We start from the raw sequence: 25,003 nt of genomic DNA on the forward strand, positions 1-25,003 counted from the left end.
ACATAGAAAGCTGCCCCCTAATTGATTTGATCCTCAAAACAACCCTGTGAGGTAGGTCAGGCTGAGGGACAATGACTAGCAGAACTATATTCCTCTTGAGATATGACAGGCCCTCACTGCCTGCACTGTCCAGAAACTACCGAAGACAGTCTTGTTCAGGCAGGCCTGCTCAGCTGGATAAATTCGTCTTCCCGATGAGTGGCTTTATTCTCATATGTTATATTTGTGTATCTGTTGGCTTTGTGTTGTTAGTTATATATAAGCCATCTTAAGATGGTAGTTTAGGCGGCGATGACTGAATCAATGGCAATAATAATAATAGTAGTAGTAGTATTTTTAACAAGACTTCAAAGAGGCTAAGGGGGCTGCATTTCCATGCTGGCCACAGAGGAAAGGAAACCCCCTCTGCTGCAGGCAGAATGAAAAAATACTAGAATTTTAGCAGCCTAGCAAAATAAATGTTGCAGACTAGCAACTTGTGTGGGCTTATTTACACGGCTGCCCATCAACGCCTCCTGCTCTTAGCTCACATAACCCAATGAACATCTGCAGCTTTGGGAACACCCACCCAGGTCCTTTACCTCTTTATAAGACCCAACACACACCAGAAGCGGTTCAGTCACACTAGCCACACGGCCCAGAAAAGCCGTATGCAGACAAACGCCGGCTCCCTTGGCCTGAAAGCGGAGATGAGTGCCACACCCCATAGTCGAATTCGACTGGACTGTCCAGGGGTCCTTTACCTTTTCATATACGTACACCCCCACCATGTCTCCACCTGCTTTCCCCATCATCACACCCAACCTGCATCTCCCAAAACATCTCACCTTTCTCCTCATCAGAGTCAAACCCGGATTTCAACGTCTCGTGAGCCCGACGGAAATACTCAGCTGCCGCAGGCTCCAGCTTGGGCAGCGGTTCCCTCTTGTTTTCCTTGGGCCGCCCCTCCTGGGTTGAGGAAGCAGGCTCTCTCTTGTTTTCCTTGGGGGCCTCCTCCTGGGTTGAGGAAGCAGGCTCTCTCTTCTTTTCCTTGGGGGCCTCCTCCTGGGTTGAGGAGGCAGGCTCTCTCTTCTTTTCCTTGGGGGCCTCCTCCTGGGTTAAGGAGGCAGGCTCTCTCTTGTTTTCCTTGGGCCGCCCCTCCTTGGATGAGGAGGCAGGCAAGGTTCGTTTCCTCTCTTCCTTCTTCTGGGCTCCTTTTTGTGGTTGGGGAGGGACCCCCATAGCTGCAGGTGGGCAGGGGCGTCTCAACACACAAACCTGTCTGCAGTCAGGAAATCAACAGTTATTTAACTGGGGAGGTTCAACTACTACGCTTGGAGATCAGGTGCAAATAAGAGCGCTGGTTAAGATCAAAAGCAGATTTGCTAGTGCGGCATAGTGGTGAACTGTCAGATCAAGACTAGGGGGGATGAAAAGCTCTCCATGTGGCCATCTCTCGCCTTAGGCTATAGTCTACCTGGCAGGGTTGTTATGAAGATGGGGTGGGAGGAAGAAAAAGAGCACATATTCTGCTCTTGAGTTTCTTAGAGGGAGAGTAACGGCGAAGATGAAATCGGTTTTTTAAAATCTCAGAAGTTTCAATTAAAAAAACCAGATCCAAAGACATTTGGTAAGGGTGAAAAGAAGAAATAAAATGGCACATCTCTTTAAGGGCACATTCGCACCACGTATTTAAGGCACTATGATTACCCCTTTAGGCATTCATGGCTTCTCCCAAAGGATCCTGGGAGCTGGAGTTTGTTGAGGGTGCTGAGAGCGAACCATTTTCCAGAGGGGGCTTAACAGTCAAACCCTCTTTGACAGGTAGGGTCGGGAATAATAATAATAATTATTATTATTATTATTATTATTATTATTATTTATTATTTGTACCCCACCCATCTGGCTGGGTTTCCCAGCAGCAAAACGGCCTCCCAACCACGTTCAGCTCCCTGGACAAACTACACCTCCCAGAATGCTTTGGGAGGGTGAAGCCATGAGTGTTTCAGGGGTTAAATGCCTGGTGTGGATTGAGTATCGCAGAATCACAGAAGGGTGTGGAGTCGGAAGGGGACCCCGAGGGTCATCTAGTCCAACCCCACCCCCGCAATGCAGGAATCTCCACTAGATCATACATGACAGGCGGCCACCCAGCCTCTGCTTAAAGGCCTCCAATGCTATCGCCTGGGAAGTATATATTTATTTACTTTTTAACTTAATAAAAAACTGATTTAGTAGAAGAAGAAGAGGAAACCTCCACGGAAGGAAAGTCCACCGCCCTCTCCCGCCCTAGGAGCACAGTAAACATCACCTGTTGAGCTTCTGACTGCAACGCAGCTGAAAACTCAGGGAGAAAACCATCACTTTCAAAAAATAAAAGGAATAAAAAAAAATAAAAACCAATTCAGCATTGATAATAATGGGAAGATCAAGGACTCGCCTTCTCCTGCTGCTGCTGCGACCGGGTTTTTAAGCAGCAAAGGTGGGCAGCGGCTCGGCGGGGAACAAGCACCCGCCGCCGGCCCTCCTTCCTGAGGGGACACCAGGGCCGGGCAAAAAACGACGCATGGCGCCCGCCAGCGGCCTCCCAGAATGCCCCGCGCGCCGCCCCACCCCGCCGCCCCCAGCTCGCGGCCCCACAATGCAACGCGGGCAGGAAGCCGGAAGGGAGGGAAGGAGGGCTGCTGCGTCCCAGCATGCCCCGCGCGACGGAGCCCGCCTCCCGTCCCAGAATGCCCCGCGCGACGGAGCCCGCCTCCCATCCCAGAATGCCCCGCGCGTGTTGATTGACGGGAGCGGCGCTGGAGGGCGCGCGAGGGAAGGGGCGGTTAAAAACACAATGAGGCAAAATAAACCCAGGAAATCTCTAATAAAAATACGTTAAAAAAATAAATAAATAGCAGGGTTGTCTCCAGCACACGCGCAGCCAGACATAATCCCAAAGCGAAATGAACCTGTCAATCATTATTTCCTCATATTTATTTATTAAACTTATGGGTCGCTTTTCCCCCCCCCTCCTTTTCCAAAAGTAACTCAAAGCAAACCTAAGAGCATTAAATAAACAACACGTACCTTAGAGCCAGCATAAATACAAAGCCTGGAGGAAAATTGTGTTTAAAACATAATACATAGCAAAACATAGTTTTAAAAAGTGTTTAAAGCATAGTAAATAGTAAATTAATGCCTGCTAGGAAAATCTTGGAATGAAACTATTAGGCTTTAGTAGAAATGTTATAAGGAGTTATGTATAAATAAGTTTTTAAGTTCTAGGGGGTTTTATGGTAAGATAAGGCTAAAATAAATTAAGACAACTAAAGGACAGAATACAGTGAAAGATGGAAAGGATTTGCTGAGATAATTAATAATTACAATGCAAAAAAGGGAGGTGTGAGGAGGTCGATGAAACAAGTTAATGAAGATAAGGATATGGGAATATTGGATTTGTTTTTAAATTTACTCTTTTGCTCTTGTTTTTGATTTTGGTGTATTGTATGTTTTGTATTTTTTATTCTCTTTTTATTGATTTGTATTGTTTAATCTCTTTTTTTCTTGCTTTTCCTTTTTCTTTATTTTTTCTGTAACTTTAAATTCCCATTAAATATCATTTTTTTAAAAATAAAGCATAGTAAATAGCAAAACAGTTTTTAAAAGTATTTAAAACATATTAAAATAATTTACTAGAACAGTAAATTATGATTTTGGCTCCCCTGGGAGTCAGTCCCATTGAACCTGGGGTGTGTGGCTTGCTTCTGAGTAAGCATGTTCAGGATTGAATTGGGCAGTGTGTGTGTGTTTTCTTATATATATTTATTTTTGATAATGCAGCTGTAAAGATAGGATGTCAGCTGTAAAGATAGGATGGCCAGGTGGGCAATTTGAGCTCTGGTCTCCCAGGTACTCTAACCCCTACACCACACTGGCACTTTGCAGTTGCTAGGTCCTCATTTTATTTTTAAATATTTTTATTAATGCTTATCAAAAGATATACAAAAGATCACATCCACTACAAAGTATCCCTTTATAATGCACCAGAATAAAAGAAATACTTTTAAAAGCTAATCTGAAACAGAAGAGGAGCAAAAAGAAGAAAGAAGGGAAAGAGCAAAAGAAAAGAAAAGAAAAGAGGAAAAGATAAAAAGAAAAAGAAGAAAAAGATAAGAAGGTTCTATGTCAGCGAAATATAGTATTCCCTCATTAATACCCAACTATTCTATTTTCTGGGGACGCAGGTGGCGCTGTGGGCTAAACCACAGAGCCTAGGACTTGCCGATCAGAAGGTCGGCGGTTTGAATCCCCGCGACGGGGTGAGCTCCCGTTGCTTGGTCCCTGCTCCTGCCAACCTAGCAGTTTGAAAGCACGTCAAAGTGCAAGTAGATAAATAGGTACCGCTCCGGTGGGAAGGTAAACGGTGTTTCCGTGCGCTGCTCTGGTTCGCCAGAAGCAACTTAGTGTACGCCGGCTCCCTCGGCCAATAAAGCGAGATGAGCGCCGCAACCCCAGAGTTGGCCACGACTGGACCTAATGGTCAGGGGTCCCTTTACCTTTACTCTATTTTCTAGAAGCCAATATTTTTCCAGTCTTCAAATCCAGAGGTCCTCGTCATTCCTAAGAAGGTCTTTGTGTACAAAAGCAGTGGGTTCTTTTGTCTACAAAAGCCAGGGCCGCCACAAATCAGTTAGTCCTTAAGGTTACACAGGACTCCTTGTGTTTCTTGCTGTGACTTACTGCCACATTTTCTAGTATGTACCCCTGTGCAACTTGTTGAATTCTGGGCCACTTCTTTTAGTGTGTAGGATTAAGCTTTCCTGTGTCGCTGTGGCCACCCTCATCTTGGCATGCGAATGATAGCAGATATGAGGAAACGTGATTCATGGATCTGAAACAGAGCCATACAGTCGTTTCCCTGCTTGCTCCCCCTTTCCTTCAACCAGGATCCGGCACCGAATCTCTGGGGCAGAGACCTAGATATGTCACCAGACACAGGTACACCTGTAGTTCCTCCCAGGCTCAGAAACGGCAGATCCAAGTGTCTCATATTCTCTTCCCAAAAGAAACCATTAATCTTGTGGCCCGGATGAAATAATATTAATTATAATTAAAGGGTGTCGGGGTTCTCTAGAACTCAGACAGATTTAGCCCCTGGGTGTTCCCAGCTTAAGGGAATCATCATCCTAGTTCAACTCTTTTGTTTTCACTTATTTTGACCTAGTTCTGAGCCAGATTTCCCCAGACTGGGAAATCCGGTCACCAAGCGATGTCTGGCCAAAGAGATTCGCAGCACAATCCAAATACTCATCTCCTGAAAATATCTCATTGAGTTCTGTGGGGCTTACAGAACTAATTACACAGTTATGTACCGTAATTAGGTCTAGGAACGCAGAGTCAGATGATAAATGTTATAGGACCATAGTGGCAAGATTCTGGAAGAAGCAGCTCTGAAAAATAATGCTGTGTGACCATGTAACTTGGGGACTTGACCTCTCCTAAAACCAAGCAGTGTGAAGTATGACTCCTCATTGCTGGAACTGGTAATTGTTGAAAATGTGTTTGAGAGTGGGAGCTTGGGTCAATGTTTACAGATGTAGGCTGACTCAGGTATGAATGAGTTTATGGATGTGATATTTGTGTGACTATTGAGAGACTGGAAATGTACTGAATAAACAGAATCCAATTTTATGGATTTTGATGTTTTAATGATGATGATGATTTTATTATTTGTACCACCCCCATTTTTCTGGGTTGTCAGTTTTAGCCTGCATTTAGTTTGTAATTGTTTTATATACTGTATTTTATTTTATTTCCTTTATAAACCGCTTTGTAATCTTTTCTGATTAGAAGTGGTATATAAACATTTGAAGTAATAGTAATTCTCTTGACCCTGATGTTGGGAAAGATGGAGGGCACAAGGAGAAGGGGATGAAAGAGGACGAGATGGTGGGACAGTGTTCTCGAAGCTACAAACATGGGTCTGACCAAACTGCGGGAGGCAGTAGAAGACAGGAGGGCCTGGCGTGCTCTGGCCCATGGGGTCACGAAGAGTTGGACACGACTAAACGACTAAACAACAACAATTCTCTTGCAAAATTTACTCCGTGCATGCTCAGAGGCATTGCATTTTTCAGTACATTACATATTCCCAAACCAAGTTCTGTCACTGAAACGCTGTTCTGAGGCTAAGCTCTGAAGAATGGTGATCTAAGAGGAGGCCGGAAAATAAGTAGGGGTGAAATAGGTTTGCCATGGATTTTGGTATATCTTGTGGTTTCTTCTCTGAAGATGTCAAGGAAAGGGGAACTTTTTTAAATATGCCTCAAATAGAGTCTCTTAGTTGTTGCAACATTTTTACTGTTAGCTTAACACCAGCACCCACCCACTAAAAGCAGCAATTATGAACAATTATTCACCCTTGGCAATGTCACGCTCATGCTGTGTCACAGCAGGGAGGGCAGATTTCAGGTGAAAACTGGGACAACAGAAACTCATTCTTTTCCAGAGAACTGTTGGGTTTCAGAAAACACCTGCAGGATCCTGTCGCTTTTAAACCATCCCTCACAACAGTGTGATCCAAAAACTTTATTTCAGTGGTAGGGCTAACTTGTGGAGCCAACTACTTCCCTGCAAAGAGCCCCTGCCCATACATTCTCCCTAATAATAATTACAATAATTTTATTGTTTATACCCCGCCCAAATGGCTGGGTTTCTCCAGCCACTCTGGGTGGCTTCCAGCAAAATGTAAAAAAATAATAAAATGTCAGACATTAAAAACTTCCCTGAACAGGGCTACCTTCAGATGTTTTATAAAATCTGTGTAATTCTTTTATCTCCGACATCTGACAGGAGGGCGTTCCACAGGGAGGGTGCCACTGCCAAGAAGGCCCTCTGCCTGGTTCCCTGTAACTCCTTTCTTCCTTAGCGATCATTTGTAGCCCAATAAGATGGGAGAAAAGCAATGACAAACCTAGACAGCATCTTAAAAAGCAGAGACATCATCTTGCCAACAAAGGTCCGTATAGTTAAAGCTCTGGTTTTCCCAGTAGTGATGTATGGAAGTGAGAGCTGGACCATAAAGAAGGCTGATCGCCGAAGAATTGATGCTTTTGAATTATGGTGCTGGAGGAGACTCTTGAGAGTCCCATGGACTGCAAGAAGATCAAACCTATCCATTCTTAAGGAAATCAGCCCTGAGTGCTCACTGGAAGGACAGATCCTGAAGCTGAGGCTCCAAGACTTTGGCCACCTCATGAGAAGAGAAGACTCCCTGGAAAAGACCCTGATGTTGGGAAAGATGGAGGGCACAAGGAGAAGGGGACGACAGAGGACGAGATGGTTGGACAGTGTTCTCAAAGCTACCAGCATGAGTTTGACCAAACTGCGGGAGGCCGTGAAAGACAGAAAGGCCTGCCATGCTCTGGTCCATGGGGTCACAAAGAGTCGGACACGACTAAACGACTCAACAACAAGATTGTCTTCCATGCATATGGTCTTAATGGTGTGTCCGTGACTGTGAAGGCCAATTCTGGATCCACATGTCCTTCCACAGTGGGGACATGGGTTTCCTGGCGGGAGTTGATCACAATGAGGGTTTGCCAAGCATGCCTTCCTCTTAGCGCGTTTCTCCCTTGCGTCCCGAGTTCGAGTGTCTTCAAAGTCCACGACACCTTTGGTAAAGGCTGTTCAATTGGAGCGTTCGCAGGCCAGTCTTTCCCAATTATCCGTGTTTATACTGCATTTTTAAAAGAAGTGCCTTGAGAATGTCTTTAAGCCTCTTTTGTTGACCATCAGCATTTCGCTTTCCATTTTTAAGTTCGGAATAGAGTAGTTGCTTTGGAAAACCTCAGTGCCACTCCTCTGCTTGCAACCAGCCTGGGGCAGAGACTCCCTTCTCTAAACTGCTATTAGGAGCAGCATAAAACAATTCTGATACCTATAAATAATTATTTACATATTTATTTTTTTAAAAAAATTATGTACCGATGCATCATTAAAATACTGTATATCTTTTTTTAAAAAAATATATTTATTAAAGTTTTGAATAAACAATACAAACTTCACAATCAACCAAAGAAAAAACACATCATCACAATCACACAAAAACAGAAAAATACAATAGAAAATACAAACAAGGTAAAAAGAAAAAAAGATATTAAAAAAACATAAAAATCCAATTTTTTACTTATTGTTCTTATAACCTTCTTTTCTGACTTCCTCACACCCCCCTTTTCTGTGTTCCCTTTTACAAACTCATATTCAGCAGTAATTTACCTTCTTTCAAATCTTATTCTGTATTATACTTTTCACGTCTCCAATTTTTCCTTTCCTTTTAAATCCATTTTTACATAATCCTTATAGCTTAATCCCTTTGTGTCATATAGTTTACATTTAACATAATATTATTCAATTTTTCCAACCTTATTTCTTTAAAACATTTTATACATATTTCTTTCAACTATGTCACTGATGCCATATTATCTTTGCAACCTGTGCATCATTTTAACATTCAAACATTTTGCAATGTCTTGGTAGGTAGTCTTTGAACTTCTTCCAATCCTCTTCTACTAACTCTTCTCCCTAAAATACTGTATATCACAGAGGCTTACAACAATATAGAAACACAAACCCAATAATATCATAAAAGTAAAAAAGAAATTAAAAGCAAAAAGAAAATGTAAACAAACATCAATAGACCATCGTGGAGGATGTATACTCTTAATTGCCTGCGCAAGAGATCTTCCTACTGCCTTCCCTTTAAAAGAGAGAGAGAGAGAGAGAGCTTCCCCTTTAAGAATAGAGACGCTCCGTCCGCTCAGGAGGACTCAACTCGATGCTCCTCGAACGGCAATGGTACGTTCTATTTACACACCGCGACACCCCCGCCCTCCTCGCTCCGCCCCAGTTGGACTCGCCCTCTGGTGCCGAGCCTTGCTTTGCTGTGTCGCTGCGGACGAGACCACGCGGCCCGGGACGCTTCCATATCCACCCCTCTCCTCCGTGCCGGGTTGGTATCGCCCCCTAGAGGCTTCTCGGATTAGCCCAGCGGCGCCTTTCCCTGAAACCCACCCTGCCCACCCCCGTGGGCCTTTTCGGGATGGTCTCGCCCCTTGGGAGCTTGGCCAGGTTTCCTCGGAAGAGACCATTTTCACCCCTGCCGAGGGGTGGGGAGGAAGAGGAGCAAAAGTGCTGGTGGTTTTGTTTTGTTTTTTGGCTTGCCTTTAACTGCATTTTCAGTGCATTGCTCAGGAAAGCAGAGGGGTGATTTGTACACCCAGGAGTGAAAGCTGAAGGGGTGGCAGGTGCACAGAAGCCCAGAAAAAGGGCTGCCATGCTGTTGAAATAATGCCATTTTGCCTTGGGATTCCAATCAGGCAAAGGGGTCTAGCGCCCTGCAGAGTTAGCCTGTGGAACTCCCTGCCACTTGAGGCACTGATGGCCAACTTGGATGGCCATAAAGCAGATTGCCACAAATTCATGGAGGAGAAGGCTGGTTGGCCGCTGTGAGAACAGGATACTGGGCTAGGTGGGCCGCTGGCCTGATCCAGCAGGCTCTGGAAACCTGCAAGCGGGACCTGAGCCCAAGAGCCCTTTCCCCTACTGCAGTCTCCAGCAACTCATATTATGAAGCATCGCCGCCTCCTACCACCTGCTGGGTAACTGAGCCTAAAAGGGTAAAGGTAAAGGGACCCCTGACTCTTAGGTCCAGTCGTGGCTGACTCTGGGGTTGCGGCGCTCATCTCGCTTTGTTGGCCGAGGGAGCCGGCACACAGTTTCCGGGTCATGTGGCCAGCATGACTAAGCCGCTTCTGGCGAACCAGAGCAGCGCACGGAAACGCCGTTTACCTTCCCGCCGGAGCGGTACCTATTGATCTACTTGCACTTTGCCGTGCTTTCGAACTGCTAGGTTGGCAGGAGCAGGGACTGAGCAACGGGAGCTCACCCCGTTGCAGGGATTTGAACCGCTGACCTTCCGATCAGCAAGTCCTAGGCTCTGTGGTTTAACCCACAGCGCCACCCGCGTCCTCAACTGAGCCTACCCAGCCCTTATTATTTCCCATAATGCCCAGAGTGGTGCCCGGGGCATCGTGGGCAACTGGAACCGTAGCTAGCCGTAGCTAGCATAACCGTTGCATGACGCTGCTTTGGAGCGGCACACAAAGAAAAGCTTATGGGGCTGGGGACCATCAGCAGTTGTGGCTGCAGAAGCTGCCCATGGGTGCTAGGTGCCAGCGATGGCTTAGGTACACTGCAAGGCAGCCTTTGCCAACCTCCAGGTGTTCCTGGCTGTGGCTGATGGGAGCTCTACCCCGAAACCTCTGGAAGGCAACAGGTTGGCCAAAAGTTTCCAGGGGGGACTGCCCTCCCAACCAATGTGTGCATCATTCTTATCAGTTGCAGGCGACAAGGATACTCAAATCCTCCCATAATGGGAAAACTGCTTTCTTCATTTTGTTAGAGCGTGATACTGATTCGGTTGCAGGTTCAATCCCTGCTATTGCAGGGGGTTTGGCTAGATCATTTTTTAATTTTCTTCTTCTTCTTGGTTTTCACATAATACTTTAAAATACAGATGTACCAAAGCCAACACCATTTCCTCCCCATCCCCCCATACATTTACGTTTCTATTTCCTCAATCCATCATATTATTCTCTTCTCCTTCCTTCCACTTCCCTCCGCCCCCACTCAATTTCCTCCACACTATACAATTTACAATAATCTTTGCATTCTGCAACCTTCTCAAATCATCTATATGTTCTTATTATCTTTCCTTACTCATTTTTCTTCCATCTAGTACTTCACATTTTAATCTAGGCATATTAGCATATCTTTTTTTGAGCAATATTTTTTCATATATTAAATGCACCTCTGGGTTATTTGTGGGGCTTCCTGGTGTTTTTACATGAGTAGAATGTGTGCTTTTATTTAAAATGCATCTCTGGGTTATTTGTGGGGCATAGGAATTCGTTCTCTTTTTTTTCAAAATATAATCCGCCCCCCCACAAGGTCTGAGGGATAGTGGACCGGCCCCCTGCTGAAAAAGTTTGCTGACCCCTGGACTAGATGATCCTGAATATCTGAAGGAGCGTCCCCACCCCCATCGTTCTGCCCGGACACTGAGGTCCAGCTCCGAGGGCCTTCTGGTGGTTCCCTCCCTGCGGGAAGCCAAGTTACAGGGAACCAGGCAGAGGGCCTTCTCGGTGGTGGCACCCGCCCTGTGGAACGCCCTCCCACCAAATATCAAAGAGAACAATAACTACCAGACTTTTAGAAGACATCTGAAGGCGGCCCTGTTTAGGGAGGCTTTTAATGTTTGATGTAGTACAGTATTTTAATATATATATTTGGAAGCCGCCCAGAGTGGCTGGGGAAGCCCAGCCAGATGGGCGGGGTATAAATAAATTATTATTATTATTATTATTATTATTATTATTATTATTATTATCCTCAGAGTCCCTTTCCAACTCTACAGTTCTGTGATTCCTGGCTACTCTTCTCTCACAGGACTGTTGTAAGGAGAACGCAAGATGCCATTGTGTGGTCGCACACTGAAAAAGGACAGGAGCGAGTCCCGGGATTATAAGTGGTGGTGCAGTGGTTAGGGGAATGGTCCAGGACTGGGAAGGGCCAGGTTTAAATTCCTGCTCAGCTATGAAGCTTACGGGGCACCCTTAGGCCTCCAGTCGCTCTTAGCCTAACCTGCCTCACAGGGTGGAAAGAGACGGGGTGGCATTGAGAATCAAGCAACCAGGTTGATGGACTAGATGGAATGGATAGAAAGGACCGACAGAACCCGAGACCAGGGAGAAGAGACGGTGGATGAAGATTGGAAGAAAGTTTAAAAACTTATTTAGAGAAATATTGTAAAATTAATGAGTGTTAGAAAAATGTTGGAATGAAACTATACGGCTTTAGTAGAAACATTATAAGGAGTTATGTACAAATAAGTTTTAGGGTTTTTTATGGTAAGATAAGGTTAAAATAAATTAAGACAAATGACAGAAAATAGTGAAAGATGGAAAGGATTTGCTGAAATAATAACTAGAATACAAAAAAAGGGAGGTGTGAGGAGGTCGATGAAACAAGTTAATGAAAGATAAAGATATGGAAATACTGGATGTGTTTTTCATTTATTTTTTTGTTTTGATGTATTGTGCGCTTTGTTCTTTTTTTTATATGTATTGATTTGTATTGTTTATTTTTTTCTCTCTCTCTTTTTCTTACTTTTTTCTGTAATCTTAAACTTTCAATAAATATCATTTTTTTAAAAAGAGAGAATCAAGCGTACCTTAAGCTCATTGGAATAATAATAATAATATTTTATTTATATCCCGCCCTCCCCAACCGAAGCCGGGCTCAGAGCGGCTAACAACAATAAAAGTAACACAGTTCACATAAAATCACAATCAATTAATTGAAACGTATTCTAAAATCAACACATTCTAAAATAGAAGAGTGGGGCTTCAAATTGTAATAAAGAGGAAAAGAAATGGCACCTGAAGGTGGGCTCCATCACTGTCCTATCTTACTCATCTTCATTTGTTTCCCCCCAGGATACATAATTAACTCCTAATTTTGCCTGCTGGAGTCATTTTTGCTGTGCAGTCAACATGGTGAGTAGCCGTCAGAGGTTGGCGAGTCTTGTTCTTTCTGTGATCCCTCCCGGGCATTTTCTATAGTCTTGTCGTTACTTTATTTATTATTTACTGTGCTTATTTATTTAACAGAGTTTGGAGGTTGCTTCAGTGTAAATAAGAGTTTCTGTTCACAGAGAGCAGAAATTTGTTGAGAAAATTCCAAAGTTAAAAGCAAGGGGTTTTTTCTTAAAAAAAAAACAAAAAAAAAATAAACAAAACCAAGAGATCCAAAATAGAACTGAAAACTACATGTCAACTGAGCAGAAGAAAAAATTTAGCAGGCTCCAAAAAGAGCATAGGGGAGGCGCCTACTTCAATGTCAATGGCCACGGAGTTGCTGAATGTAGGAAGTGCCTCGCTAAAAGATGGGTTCCTGTTTTCTCAACAGCACGGCAGGCTGAAAGTTAAAACGACAGAGGAGCAGGCGGAAGCCAAGCGCATTGAGCGGGAGAAGAAGCTGCGCCAGTACGTGACGGCCACAAAAGCCATCTTTGAGAAGGTAAAAGGCAGAGTCGGAGAGGCAGAGAAGGCGAGGCAGGTCCAAAGACCTTCTTCTCTCCATTCTCCGTCCTTCTCAAACAAAAGCAGCCTTCACCCTGTCATGGATCTTTTTTTTATTATTATTATTAGTCCATTTCCACAAAGCAAATTATCAAACTGTATAATCACATACATTGTTTTTCTCCCCTCCCCCCCCCCCCGCCCAGGACTTCCCTCAGCTCCTCTCCCTGATTTCTCTTCAGATATTTTCTCTGCATGTTATAAAATTGTACATATCCTTACATATCGATCCATCATGTTCTCAACCAATAAATTTGTGTCTCTTTATTCAGAACCTGCCAAGGAGTCCAGTTCATTTTGTTGTCTTTTTAGATACCGCATTTTTCGCTCCATAAGACGCACTTTTTTCCTCTTAAAAACTAAGGGGAAATATCTGTGCATCTTATGGATCGAATGTGTGGTCCATGGGGCTGGGGGGGGGGCCGGGCTTCTCCCGCCAGCCCCGCAAGCTCCGGGAGGGGAGGCAAGGCTGCGCGCAACCTTGTCGCCGCTCCCCGACCTGTTCTGGGGGCTGGGGTCGGGGGAAGCTTGGGCTTCCCCTGCCCCAGCCCCGCGGCTAAAAAGGAAGCCATCCCGCTCGCTTTCTTGGCTTCTTTGCTCTTTGGGGCTGGATGGGGAAAATAAGATTTTTTTTCTTGATTTCCCCCCCCCAAAAAAAAACCCACTAGGTGTGCTTTATGGTCCGGTTCGCCTTATGGAGCGAAAAATACGGTAGTTTGGACAACAGCTTTGACAAGCACACATGTGTGTTCTCTCTTCTCCTTCAGAGGAAATTGGGGCAGCTGGACAAGGAAGCCTTGGAGTTGACCAGCCAGATCCTGGGCGCCAACCCAGACTTTGCCACCCTCTGGAACTTCCGCCGGGAGATCTTCCTTCACCTGCAAGAGGAGTGAGTGGAGTCAGAGTAGCAGGGAGAGAGAGAGAGAAAGACAGAGAGAGAGAGAGAGAGAGAGAGAGAGAGAGAGAGAGGGAGGAGGGGGTGAAATAGGGCGAGAGGAGCTTTGTAAGCAAGGTGTGACTACACACTCCTCATTAATCCAGAATGCGGCAGCTAGACTGGTGACTGAGAGCAGCCGCCAAGACCACATAACACCAGTCCTGAAAGACCTACATTGGCTCCCAGTACATTTCCAGGCACAATTCAAAGTGTTGGTGCTGACTTTTAAAGTCCTAAATGGCCCTGTATACCTGAAAGAGGGTCTCCACCCCCATCATTCTGCCCAGACACTGAGGTCCAGCTCCGAGGGCCTTCTGGCGGTTCCCTCCCTGTGAGAAGTGAGGTTACAGGGAACCAGGCAGAGGGCCTTCTCGGTGGTGGCGCCCACCCTGTGGAACGCCCTCCCATCAAATGTCAAGGAGATAAACAACTATCTGACTTTTAGAAGACATCTGAAGGCAGCCCTGTTTAGGGACGTCTTTAATGTTTGGTGTTTTATGGTGTTTTTATTACAGTGGTACCTCTGGATGTGAACGGGATCCGTTCCGGAGCCCCGTTCGCATCCTGAAGCAAACGCAACCCGCGTCTGCGCGTGCACAGCTCGTGATTCGCTTCTTCTGCGCATGCACGTGACGTCATTTTGCGCGTCTGCGCATGCGCAAGCGGCGAAACCTGGAAGTAAGGCATGCCGTTACTTCCGGGTCGCCGCGGAGTGCAACCCGAAAACGCTCAACCGGAAGCAACTTCAACCCAAGGTATGACTGCACAGTGGTGCCTCACAAGACGAAAAGAATCCATTCCGCGATTCTCTTCGTCTAGCGGTTTTTTCGTCTTGCGAAGCAAGCCCATTGACAGCTTAGCGGATTAGCGCTACAGCTGTCTAGCGGCTTTTCGCGATCAGCTGTTAAGCGGGTTATCAGCGGAACAGCTGATAAACGGCTTAGTGCCTTAGGAAAAGGGGGGGAAAGCAAAAAAAACCCGCGGGGACGCGCAAGATTTTTTCGTCTTGCGAAGCAACCCCATAGGGAAATTCGTTTTGCGAAGTGCCTCCGCGACGGAAAACCCTTTCGTCTGGCGGGTTTTCCGTCTTGCGAGGCGTTCGTCTTGCGGGGCACCACTGTATTCTGTTGGGAGCCGCCCAGAGTGGCTGTGGAAATCCAGCCAGATGGGCGGGGTATAGATAAATTATTATTATTAATAATAATTTCGTTGTCCCCGAGAGGGGGTAATGACAATAAAGATATTATTATTATTATTATTATTATTATTATTATTATTTATTTATTTATTTATTTATTTATTTATTTATTATCTCCTCTGTGCCAGGACCCCAGAGGAGATGCAAGCCCTCTGTAAGGCAGAGCTGTCCTTCCTGGAGTCTTGCCTGCGTGTCAACCCCAAATCCTATGGGACGTGGCGCCACCGCTGCTGGGTGATGGAGCACATTCCGGAGCCGGATTGGGCCCGCGAGCTGGAGCTGTGCAGCAAGTTCCTGGAGAGCGACGAACGCAACTGTAGGCCTTTTCTTTCCTCCTCACCTCATTCCGTTTCCTAACACAATATATCTGCCATGGGTCCTTTAGTTGAGATTCCTTCATTGCAGGGAGTCGGACTGGACGGCCTTAGGGGTCCTTCCCAACTCTTACCAGCCCATAATGGGTCACCCCTGCCCCTGACTTTCCGCAGCCTGTAAAAGAAAACGATTGTAAAATTGCCTCTGAGTAACTCTTAATACTTTTTGTCCCCCAAACGAAGCCATTATTCACCCCCAACGCCCTTTCTTATCCAATGGCTTCCATCATAACTAGGTTTAAGGTGCGATTTAGCTCGTAGCTTTCTTTTTTTAATATAATATTTTTTATCAGTTTTTACAAATGATTTCCAAAAATCATATAACATAGTTTCTTACCTTATACAATATTTTGGACTTCCATCAACCGCATCTGAAGATTTTTCAGTCTTTATCACTTAATCTACATTTCTTAATTTCTCTATTACTTTTAATTATCCTTAACTAATAGCTCTTCTTCTCTGCAATATTTCGCATAATCCTCCTTACAAAACGTCTTGCAGTCCTACTAGCATAATCTGTTTGTTACAATTGCTTTTCAAATAATTCAAATATTTACTGAGAAACTGTGGTCCCGCAGGTTTCGGATCCTTCCTGTCATCTTATCTTAATTCTGCACAGTCCATTAATTTCTTTTGCCATTCTTTTGTCGGTAATTCTTCTTGTTTCCACATCTAGCTCCTAGCTTTCACACCTCAGTTTCTCCCCCCCCCCCTTTCTTTGTTTTTGGTTATCCTTAAATTACCATATTTTTCGCCCCATAGGACGCACCGGCCCATAGGACGCACCTAGTTTTTTGGGGGGGAAATAAAGGGGGGAAATTTTATTTCCCCCCCAGGTGCGCTGCGCTAATCCCGAAGCTTGGGGTGTGCGGAGCTCAGCGCGCCCCAAGCTTCTGGGTGCAGGCAAGCTCTCCGCTAGCCCTGGGAGAGCCACGCGACTTCGTGCGGCTCTCCCAGGGCTAGCGGAGCGCTGCGCTAATCCCGAAGCTTGGGGCGTGTGGAGCTCAGCGCGCCCCAAGCTTCTGGGTGCCGGCAAGGTCTCCGCTAGCCCTGGGAGAGCCGCGCGGCTCTCCCACGGCTAGCGGAGCACTGCGCTAATCCCGAAGCTTGGGGCGTGCGGAGCTCAGCGCGCCCCAAGCTTCTGGGTGGCGGCAAGGTCTCCGCTAGCCCTGGGAGAGCTGGGTCTCCCACGGCTAGCGGATAGCTTCCTGAAGCCTGGAGAGCGAGAGGGGTCGGAGCGCACCGACCCCCCTCGCTCTCCAGGCTTCAGCAAAAGCCTGCATTCGCCCCATAGGACGCACACACATTTCCCCTTCATTTTTGGAGGGGGAAAAGTGTGTCTTATAGGGCGAAAAATGCGGTATTTTTATTTTATTTTGACAAAGTAATAACCACAAATAAATAAGAATAAAAACGTGCACCCTGCCACCAAGACTGTTCCATTGTTAACTATCCAGCCTCCCAGAATTCCAACGCTTCTTGCGATGGTTTGACCCCTTTCCATTTAAACAATACAAATTCTACAAACACCCTCCATACCGCCTCAAAATCATTTCTTATATTCCCTGTCTTACCTTAACAGCACATGTTAATTTATCATTCATAGCTATAGCCCACAGCTCTTTATCCCATTCTTCCATTTTATATTCTGCTTGGCCCTTCCACTTCCTAGCTATAATAATTCGTGCAGCTGTCGTTTTCTAACACTGTCTTCCATCCAACCCACAATCGCCACGGCAGGATGAGAGAGAGATGATATTAATTCCTTTATGCTGATCACCTGTCCCCTTAAGATGCTTGCACAACTGAGAACAAGGTTGCCCGAGAGAGACTACCTCATAATCCCTTATACAGTGGTACCTCGCAAGACAAATGCCTCGCAAGACGGAAAACTCGCAAGACGAAAAGGGTTTTTGGTTTTTTGAGTTGCTTCGCAAGACGATTTTCCCTATGGCTTGCTTCGCAAGACGGAAACGTCTTGCAAGTTTGTTTCCTTTTTCTTAACACCGTTAATACAGTTGCGACTTGACTTCGAGGAGCAACTCATAGCACACGGTGTGGTAGCCTTTTTTGAGGTTTTTGAAGACTTTGGTGATTTTTGAAGCTTTTCCAAAACCGTGCTTCGCAAGACGAAAAAACTCGCAAGATGAAAAAACTCGCGGAACGAATTAATTTCGTCTTGCGAGGCACCACTGTATACCCAGCCAGTCACACTGTTCTGCAGGAGATTTTCCCTCTTAAAAGTCCCCACAATGTCAGATGCTCTCTCCCCAGTAACCTGGGAGCAGGGCTTTCGGTTCGGTGGAACAGTCCAAACATGCCACGCACCTGCTCTCTGCTTTCTGGAGCAACTGAATACATTTTAAGCCAGAGAAAAGCGTCTCTGCTCTTGTGTTCCTTTTGTGTTGCTCTTCAATCTTGTTTTTGTTTTTTTTTTCAAAAAAAATTTTTTGGTTTCCCAATTTGTAACATGAAAAAAAATCAAAAACAAACAGACAAACATTTATCCTTGCTATAATGATTCCACTTTTGTTAACATTGTTGAATGACTTCCTCCAAACCCATCTAGCTGAGTTTCCCTATACTCCATTGTAACAGTTTTCCGAAACTATTTTCCCATAAAATTTAATTAGTCAATCTTTCTTTCTTCTCATTTTAACATTAACATAGTATTTTACAACATCACGAATTGAAATCCTAGGCCTATCTGGTAGTCGCAAGTAATTCTATTTATGTTATCTTAACATATTTAGCTAAATAATCTTTAAATTTCTTCCAATCCTCTTGGTACTCCTCCTCCCTCTGCTCACAGACTGCTCTTCAATCTTTTTTGTGTGCTCTCATTTTTCCAAAAACCGTAGCTGTCTCGAAGGGTGTGTCTCTAAATCGCCTTTTGACTTATATTTAGCAGGCTCTTCTCATGCTCTTAAGAGTCCCAGGGTCTGTGTGATCAGATAACCAGCCAATAATAATAATAATTAATAATAATTTATTATTCATGCCCCACCCATCTGGCTGGGTTTCCCAAGCCAGAGTGCCTTTGGGGAGGAGGGTAATTGGGCAGGCTGACCTTTGACCCTCCCGCCCCTCTTTCCTCTTTCTCTTTCCTGCCCCCTGCAGTTCACTGCTGGGACTACCGGCGCTTCGTGGTGCGGCAGTCTCAGGTCGCCCCCCAGGACGAGTTGGCGTTCAGCGACAGCCTCATCACCCGCAACTTCTCCAACTACTCCTCCTGGCACTATCGCAGCCACCTCCTCCCGCAGCTCTACCCCGATGCCCAACAGCAAGGCCGGATCACAGAGGAAATCCTGCTGAAAGGTGGGCCTGGAAGGAAATCACAAGCTCCTTAACCGGGCTGCGTGGAAATGATTCGGTGTTCCTGCTATTGTTGGGTTGGCATGGCAGGAGTCAGTGGGAGGAGACCCCATAGGGAGGCATGCTGTGGTTGGTTTGAAAAGCTGGGGGGAAAGGCTCCCAGAGTGTCTTGCACAATATTGGTGGTAAGTCCTGTTTGCAGTCTAAGAGACACCACACAAGAGGAAAAAGGAACTGGGAGGGAGGAGGAAAGAAAGCAAGCTTGGGCACTAGTTCCCACCAAATTGTTGTTGTTGTTGTTTAGTGGTTTAGTCGTGTCTGACTCTTCGTGACCCCTTGGACCAGAGCACGCCAGGCCCTCCTGTCTTCCACTGCCTCCCACAGTTTGGTCAAACTCATGCTGGTAGCTTCGAAGACACTGTCCAACCATCTCGTCCTCTGTCGTCCCCTTCTCCTTGTGCCCTCCATCTTTCCCAGCATCAGGGTCTTTTCCAGGGAGTCTTCTCTTCTCATGAGGAGGCCAAAGTCTTGGAGCCTCAGCTTCAGGATCTGTCCTTCCAGTGAGCACTCAGGGCTGATTTCCTTCAGAATGGAGAGGTTTGATCTTCTTGCAGTCCATGGGACTCTCAAGAGTCTCCTCCAGCACCAGAATTCAAAAGCATCAATTACCCCCAAATAGAGATCTTTATTGATTATTGATCATGGGCTCCGAAACTGCTGTGTCACATTGGATAATAGCTGGGATAGCTCAGTTGGTAGAGCGTAAGGCTGTTAATCTGAGGGTCACGGGTTTGAGCCCCACTTTGGGCAAAAGATTCCAGCATTGCCGGGGGTTGGACTAGATGACCCTCGCGGCCCCTTTCCAACTCTACAATTCTATGACTGAATGAAAAGGTTGTTTTCTGCTGCTCCAGAGAAGCGGACACGGAGCAATTGATCCAAACTACAAGAAAGAAGATTCCACCTAAACATTAGGAAGAACTTCCTGACAGTAAGAGCTGTTGGACAGTGGAATTTGCTGCCAAGGAGTGTGGTGGAGTCTCCTTCTTTGGAGGTCTTTAAGCAGAGGCTTGACAACCATATGTCAGGAGTGCTCTGATGGTGTTTCCTGCTTGGCAGGGGGTTGGACTCGATGTCCCTTGTGGTCTATTTCAACTCTGTGATTCTATGATTCTATGAAAGTTACAGTGCTCCTGGGATCTTTGGAAATGGAGAGAGAGGCTCTGAATGGTCTTGTTGTTTTATTTCATTTATTTACTTCATTAAATTTATATGCCACTTGACTGTAAAGCAAAAGCAAACTCAAAGCAGTTTACACCAATAATATAAAAATGAAACAGTTTAAAAAACCAACAGTTGGAAGCAACTATCTAAAACCTTCTAAAAAGCAACAATGTAAAAGCACGTGTCAGCGTTCTATTCCGGTTGCTCTGTCCCTGCTCCTGCCAACCCAGCAGTTCGAAAGCACGCCAGTGCAAGCAGATAAATAGGTACCTCTCCGGCGGGAAGGTAAACAGCGTTTCTGTGCGCTCTGGTTTCCATCACAGTGTCTCATTGTGCCAGAAGCGACTTAGTCCTGCTGGCCGCATGACCCGAAAAGCTGTCTGCGGACAAACACCGGCTCCCTCGGCCTGAAAGCGAGATGAGCGCCGCAACCCCATAGTCGCCTTTGACTGGACTTAACCGTCCAGGGGTCCTTTACCTTTTCTTACCCCATTATGGGCATGCACAAAGGTATTTCTGAATCTGCGCGTGTGGACCTCTAAAAAATAATAATATCACAGTCAGTGTGGAAGAGCAAATATCGTCAACCCTTAGCTGTCATGTTTCACGATGAGCAGAATGGAGCTTGTGGTTTTTTGGCGGAAGTGGCAACATTGAGCAAGGTGGACTGATGGTTGGACTCAATGTAAGGCAGCTAGCTTGTGACACAGCTTATTCCTTCATGGGATCTCTTCATCCCAGTCTGGCCACTGCTCCTGAGCCTTGACCCAGTTGGCATCCTGCATATTTCAAAGGGCTGCTCTCCGAAATACAAATGGTTTATGCCCTCCATTTGTCCCTGCTGCTCAGCCCAGAGCGCCTGCTGTGGCGGGAAGGTAAACAGCGTTGCTGTGAGCTCTGGTTTCCGTCACGGTGTCCCGTTGTGCCAGCAGCGGTTTAGTCCTGCTGGCCACATAACCCTGAAAGCTGTCTGTGGACAAAGGCCAGCTCCCTCGGCCTGAAAGCGAGATGAGCGCCACACCCCATTGTCAAGTTTGACCGTCCAGGGGTCCTTTGCCTTTACCTGTTGTTTTATTTTTAGACTGGTTAGGCTTGGCTAAACAGAAATAGGCTCCGAAAAGCCAACAGCGAAGGCACCTGCCTGATGTCAATAGGTTCCAAAGTTTGAGTTCTGCCTCCCAATTTCTTACCAATTTACTGGTGCAGTCAGCGTGCGTGGCACTTCACAAAGGACAGGAGGCAAGGCCCTGTTCCGAGACGCTTGCAGTCTGAAATACAGTGGTGCCTCGCAAGACGAAATTAATTCATTCCGCGAGTTTTGTCGTCTTGCGGTTTTTTCCGTCTTGCGAAGCACGGTGTCGGGAAAGTTTTGGAAAAGCTTCAAAAATCACCAAAGTCTTTAAAAACCTCAAAAAAGGCTACCACACCGCGTTCTATGAGTTGCTCCTCGAAGTCAAGTCGCAACTGTATTAACGGTGTTAAGAAAAAGGAAACAAACTTGCAAGACGTTTCCGTCTTGCGAAGCAAGCCCATAGGGAAAATCGTCTTGCGAAGCAGCTCAAAAAACAAAAAACCCTTTCGTCTAGCGAGGTTTTTGTCTTGCGAGGCATTCGTCTTGCGAGGTACCACTGTAGGCCTTTTCTGCTGCCTCCGATGTTTTTAACTGGCTATTGAAATTAAGACCTGCATGCAGAGCTCTGTCACTGAGCTACATCCTCTGCTCAAAATATCAGCCTACCTCGTCCACTGGTTTCCCTGCAGGCCGCATCCAGCAAGCCTCTTCTTATGACAGCCGGCAGCTTTCGAGCTGAGATTTCTCTCTGGGGCTGATGGGAGTTGTAGTCCTATGACTCCCATAAGCCCGCCAGCTTGAACAAACCTGCTTTGGGAGCGAGGGCAGCCAAGGTTCTTGGGCCCTGTTCCCAGTTTTGGAAGAGGAGGCTTTGAAAGCAGGTGCGGCCCTTGCACCAAGGACTCCAGAACTCTTCCCCCCACCCCCAGCGCCGGCGGGAAGTGCGAGTCCGTGAATCACAGCGGCCGTCCCCTCTTGACAGTCCTGGGCGCATCGAAGGCGGTGCACGGCGATGACTTCGGCATGAGTAAAAAGTGTACACAGGGATTCTTCTCTTGGCTCCCCGGAGGCCCAGCCCTCACCTGGGCAGGTGAAATTCCAAGCGGATCAGATGGAGGCGTCGCCCCTCTTTGCCACTCACGGCCTGAAGTCTCCCGCAACCGCTTTTGTTTGGCCTGAGAGACAGGGCTGGGGCGTGGGAGCCTTGCCTGGAGCCAGCTCAGCCAAGAGAGAGACAGAGACGAGGGTGGGTAACTCCCTGCGGCTCACAAGGAAGGATTCAGAAATGGAGCAGTCACGAACAAGGGGCCACCTGGACAGATGCAGATCTCTATGCTAGGTGGTTTTCTCCTATCCTAGGCTATCTCCTCTTCTTGCCTTTCAGGGTCAAAGGGCAACAAGCACAAGGCCCAGGCGATGTATTAATACATCACCCAGGACTGGTTTGAGGGCCAGAGCAAGGTGACAGTATATCGCAACTGTGGAAAGCGGGCGGCGCTGTGGTCTAAACCACTGAGCCTCTTGGGATCACCCATCAGAAGGTTGGCCGTTCGGATGCCCACAACGGGGTGAGCTCCTGTTGCCCTGTCCCAGCTCCTGCCAACCTAGCAGTTTGAAAGCATGCCAGTGCAAGTAGATAAATAGGTACCGCTAAGGCAGGAAGGTAAACGGCGTTTTCGTGCGCTCTGGTTTCTGTCACGGTGTCCCATTGCGCCAGAAGCGGTTTAGTCCTACTGGCCACATGACCTGGAAAACTGTCTGTGGACAAACACCGGCTCCCTTGGCCTGAAAGCGAGATGAGCACTGCAACCCCATAGTCACCTTTGACTGGACTTAACCGTCCAGGGGTCCTTTAGGTAAAGGTAAAGGGACCCCTGACCATTAGGTCCAGTCGTGGCCGACTCTGGGGTTGCGGCGCTCATCTCGCTTTATTGGCTGAGGGAGCCGGCGTACAGCTTCCGGGTCATGTGGCCAGCATGACTAAGCCGCTTCTGGTGAACCAGAGCAGTGCACGGAAACACCGTTTACCTTCCCGCCAGAGCGGTACCTATTTATCTACTTGCACTTTGACGAGCTTTCAAACTGCTAGGTTGGCAGGAGCAGGGACCGAGCAACAGGAGCTCACCCCATCGCGGGGATTCGAACTGCCAACCTTCTGATCGGCAAGTCCTAGGCTCTGTGGTTTAACCCACAGTGCTAAAACCGTCTATCAACAACTTCACTCTTGTGTCCTATCCCCGTTGAAGCACGGAAGAGCGGATAACCCCACCTTTAGCCCCGAGCTGCTTTTGAGAGATGGCAGGATTAAAATGCAATTATTCTTGACAATCCCGTGCAGAGAGGCTGGCTTTTCCCCATGCAATCTAGTCTCGATTCTGCCCCTCCTCCTTTCGGCTGGTCTTTTGTGGTGCCTGCGGACCCACCCCCACCCCCTTAAACGAAGGATCACGAGATGAACAAAAGCCAAACCGCTGCGTCTTTGCGGTTTCCACTTTGTCATGGGCCAGCAAGAAACTCTGGGTGGTTTCTACAACTTGGAAGTTTCAGTTTATGAGGGAAGGCAAATAATTGGGCTATTTTGGTATGGGGCAGGACTGGGGGAGAGGCAGAGGAGGCAGGCACAAACTTCCAACCCCAACACTTTGAGGTGAACTTCAAAAAGTCCTTGGAAAAGTCAGCTGTGTCTCAAGCATTTAAGTGGTTTTATAATTGCTTTCAAGGTTGTTAACCATCATATACAAGGTGTGACCGGAAAGTTCGGTGAATGGTCACAGAAATCGGACAGTGAGAAATATTCGAACATGCATGCCTTACAGGCCTTCAAAGTAGGCCTCCTCTGATACAATGCAGCGTTGACAACGTTCGTAGAGCTGTTGGAAACTTCTGGAGAAGTCCTCTTTTCATACTGCTTTCAGTTCTCTTGTCACAGCAGCTTGGACGTGTGAAATGTTGGGAAATCTGTGCCCTTTCAGTGCAGATTTCAGTTTTGGAAAAATTAAGAAATCCGGTGGGGCCAGATTGGGAGAATATGGAGGGTGGGACAACTCAGTAACCTCAGTAACGATTTCACACGGAATATGCAATTCTTCCGCCGTCGTTCGGGAGCACAAATGCCGATCCCACATCAATAAGTCACAAACTCTGTCAACATTTGCCGCCCTTCACGGGAACGCTTAAACCACTCATACAGTGGTACCTTGCAAGACGAATGCCTCGCAAGACAAAAAACTAGCAAGACGAAAGGGTTTTTGGTTTTTTGAGTTGCTTCGCAAGATGATTTTCCCTATGGGCTTGCTTCGCAAGACGAAAACGTCTTGCAAGTTTGTTTCCTTTTTCTTAAAACCGTTAATACAGTTGCGACTTGACTTCGAGGAGCAACTCATAGCACGCGGTGTGGTAGCCTTTTTTGAGGTTTTTGAAGACTTTGGTGATTTTTGAAGCTTTTCCAAAACTTTTCCGAAACCGTGCTTCGCAAGACGAAAAAATCGCAAGACAAAAAAACTCGCGGAATGAATTAATTTCGTCTTGCGAGGCACCACTGTACGTTGTGTTTCGAGTTACAGCTTCGTCTGCCTGCACAATTGTGAGCATTTCATGGGTTTCCGATGCCAATTTTATGTTCAAATATTTCTCGCTGTCCGACTTCTGTGACCATTCACCGAACTTTCCAGTCACACCTAGTATTTAAAGCACATGTCTTCCCCCACAAAGAATTCT

The 25,003-nt window shown here is 46.4% G+C and overlaps 2 protein-coding genes across 12 annotated transcripts in view; one reads left to right on the forward strand and one right to left on the reverse strand.

The window, feature by feature from the left end:
* NOP9 (NOP9 nucleolar protein) overlaps positions 1 to 2,638 on the reverse strand; it is a 28,455-nt gene extending 25,817 nt beyond the window's left edge. Inside the window, exons 1-2 of one of the 8 annotated variants that reach the window (XM_028701659.2) lie at positions 2,291 to 2,594; positions 828 to 1,261 (exon numbers count right to left, since the gene is read on the reverse strand). In XM_028701659.2, the coding sequence (XP_028557492.2) occupies positions 828 to 1,261; positions 2,291 to 2,340 (484 nt within the window). In that variant the 5' untranslated portion in view covers positions 2,341 to 2,594. Of the gene's footprint in view, positions 1 to 827; positions 1,262 to 2,290 lie in introns of all 8 variants that reach the window. The other 7 variants (XM_077916882.1, XM_028701658.2, XM_028701657.2 and 4 more) reach the window with 7 other exon arrangements.
* Positions 2,639 to 8,829: 6,191 nt separating this feature from the next.
* RABGGTA (Rab geranylgeranyltransferase subunit alpha) overlaps positions 8,830 to 25,003 on the forward strand; it is a 35,209-nt gene continuing 19,035 nt past the window's right edge. Inside the window, exons 1-6 of one of the 4 annotated variants that reach the window (XM_028702677.2) lie at positions 8,830 to 8,974; positions 12,522 to 12,581; positions 12,994 to 13,104; positions 13,934 to 14,055; positions 15,430 to 15,617; positions 18,796 to 18,993. In XM_028702677.2, the coding sequence (XP_028558510.2) occupies positions 12,579 to 12,581; positions 12,994 to 13,104; positions 13,934 to 14,055; positions 15,430 to 15,617; positions 18,796 to 18,993 (622 nt within the window). In that variant the 5' untranslated portion in view covers positions 8,830 to 8,974; positions 12,522 to 12,578. The other 3 variants (XM_077916880.1, XM_077916881.1, XM_077916879.1) reach the window with 3 other exon arrangements.

This window comes from Podarcis muralis, chromosome 13, assembly GCF_964188315.1.
Source record: "Podarcis muralis chromosome 13, rPodMur119.hap1.1, whole genome shotgun sequence".
NCBI lineage: Eukaryota > Metazoa > Chordata > Lepidosauria > Squamata > Lacertidae > Podarcis > Podarcis muralis.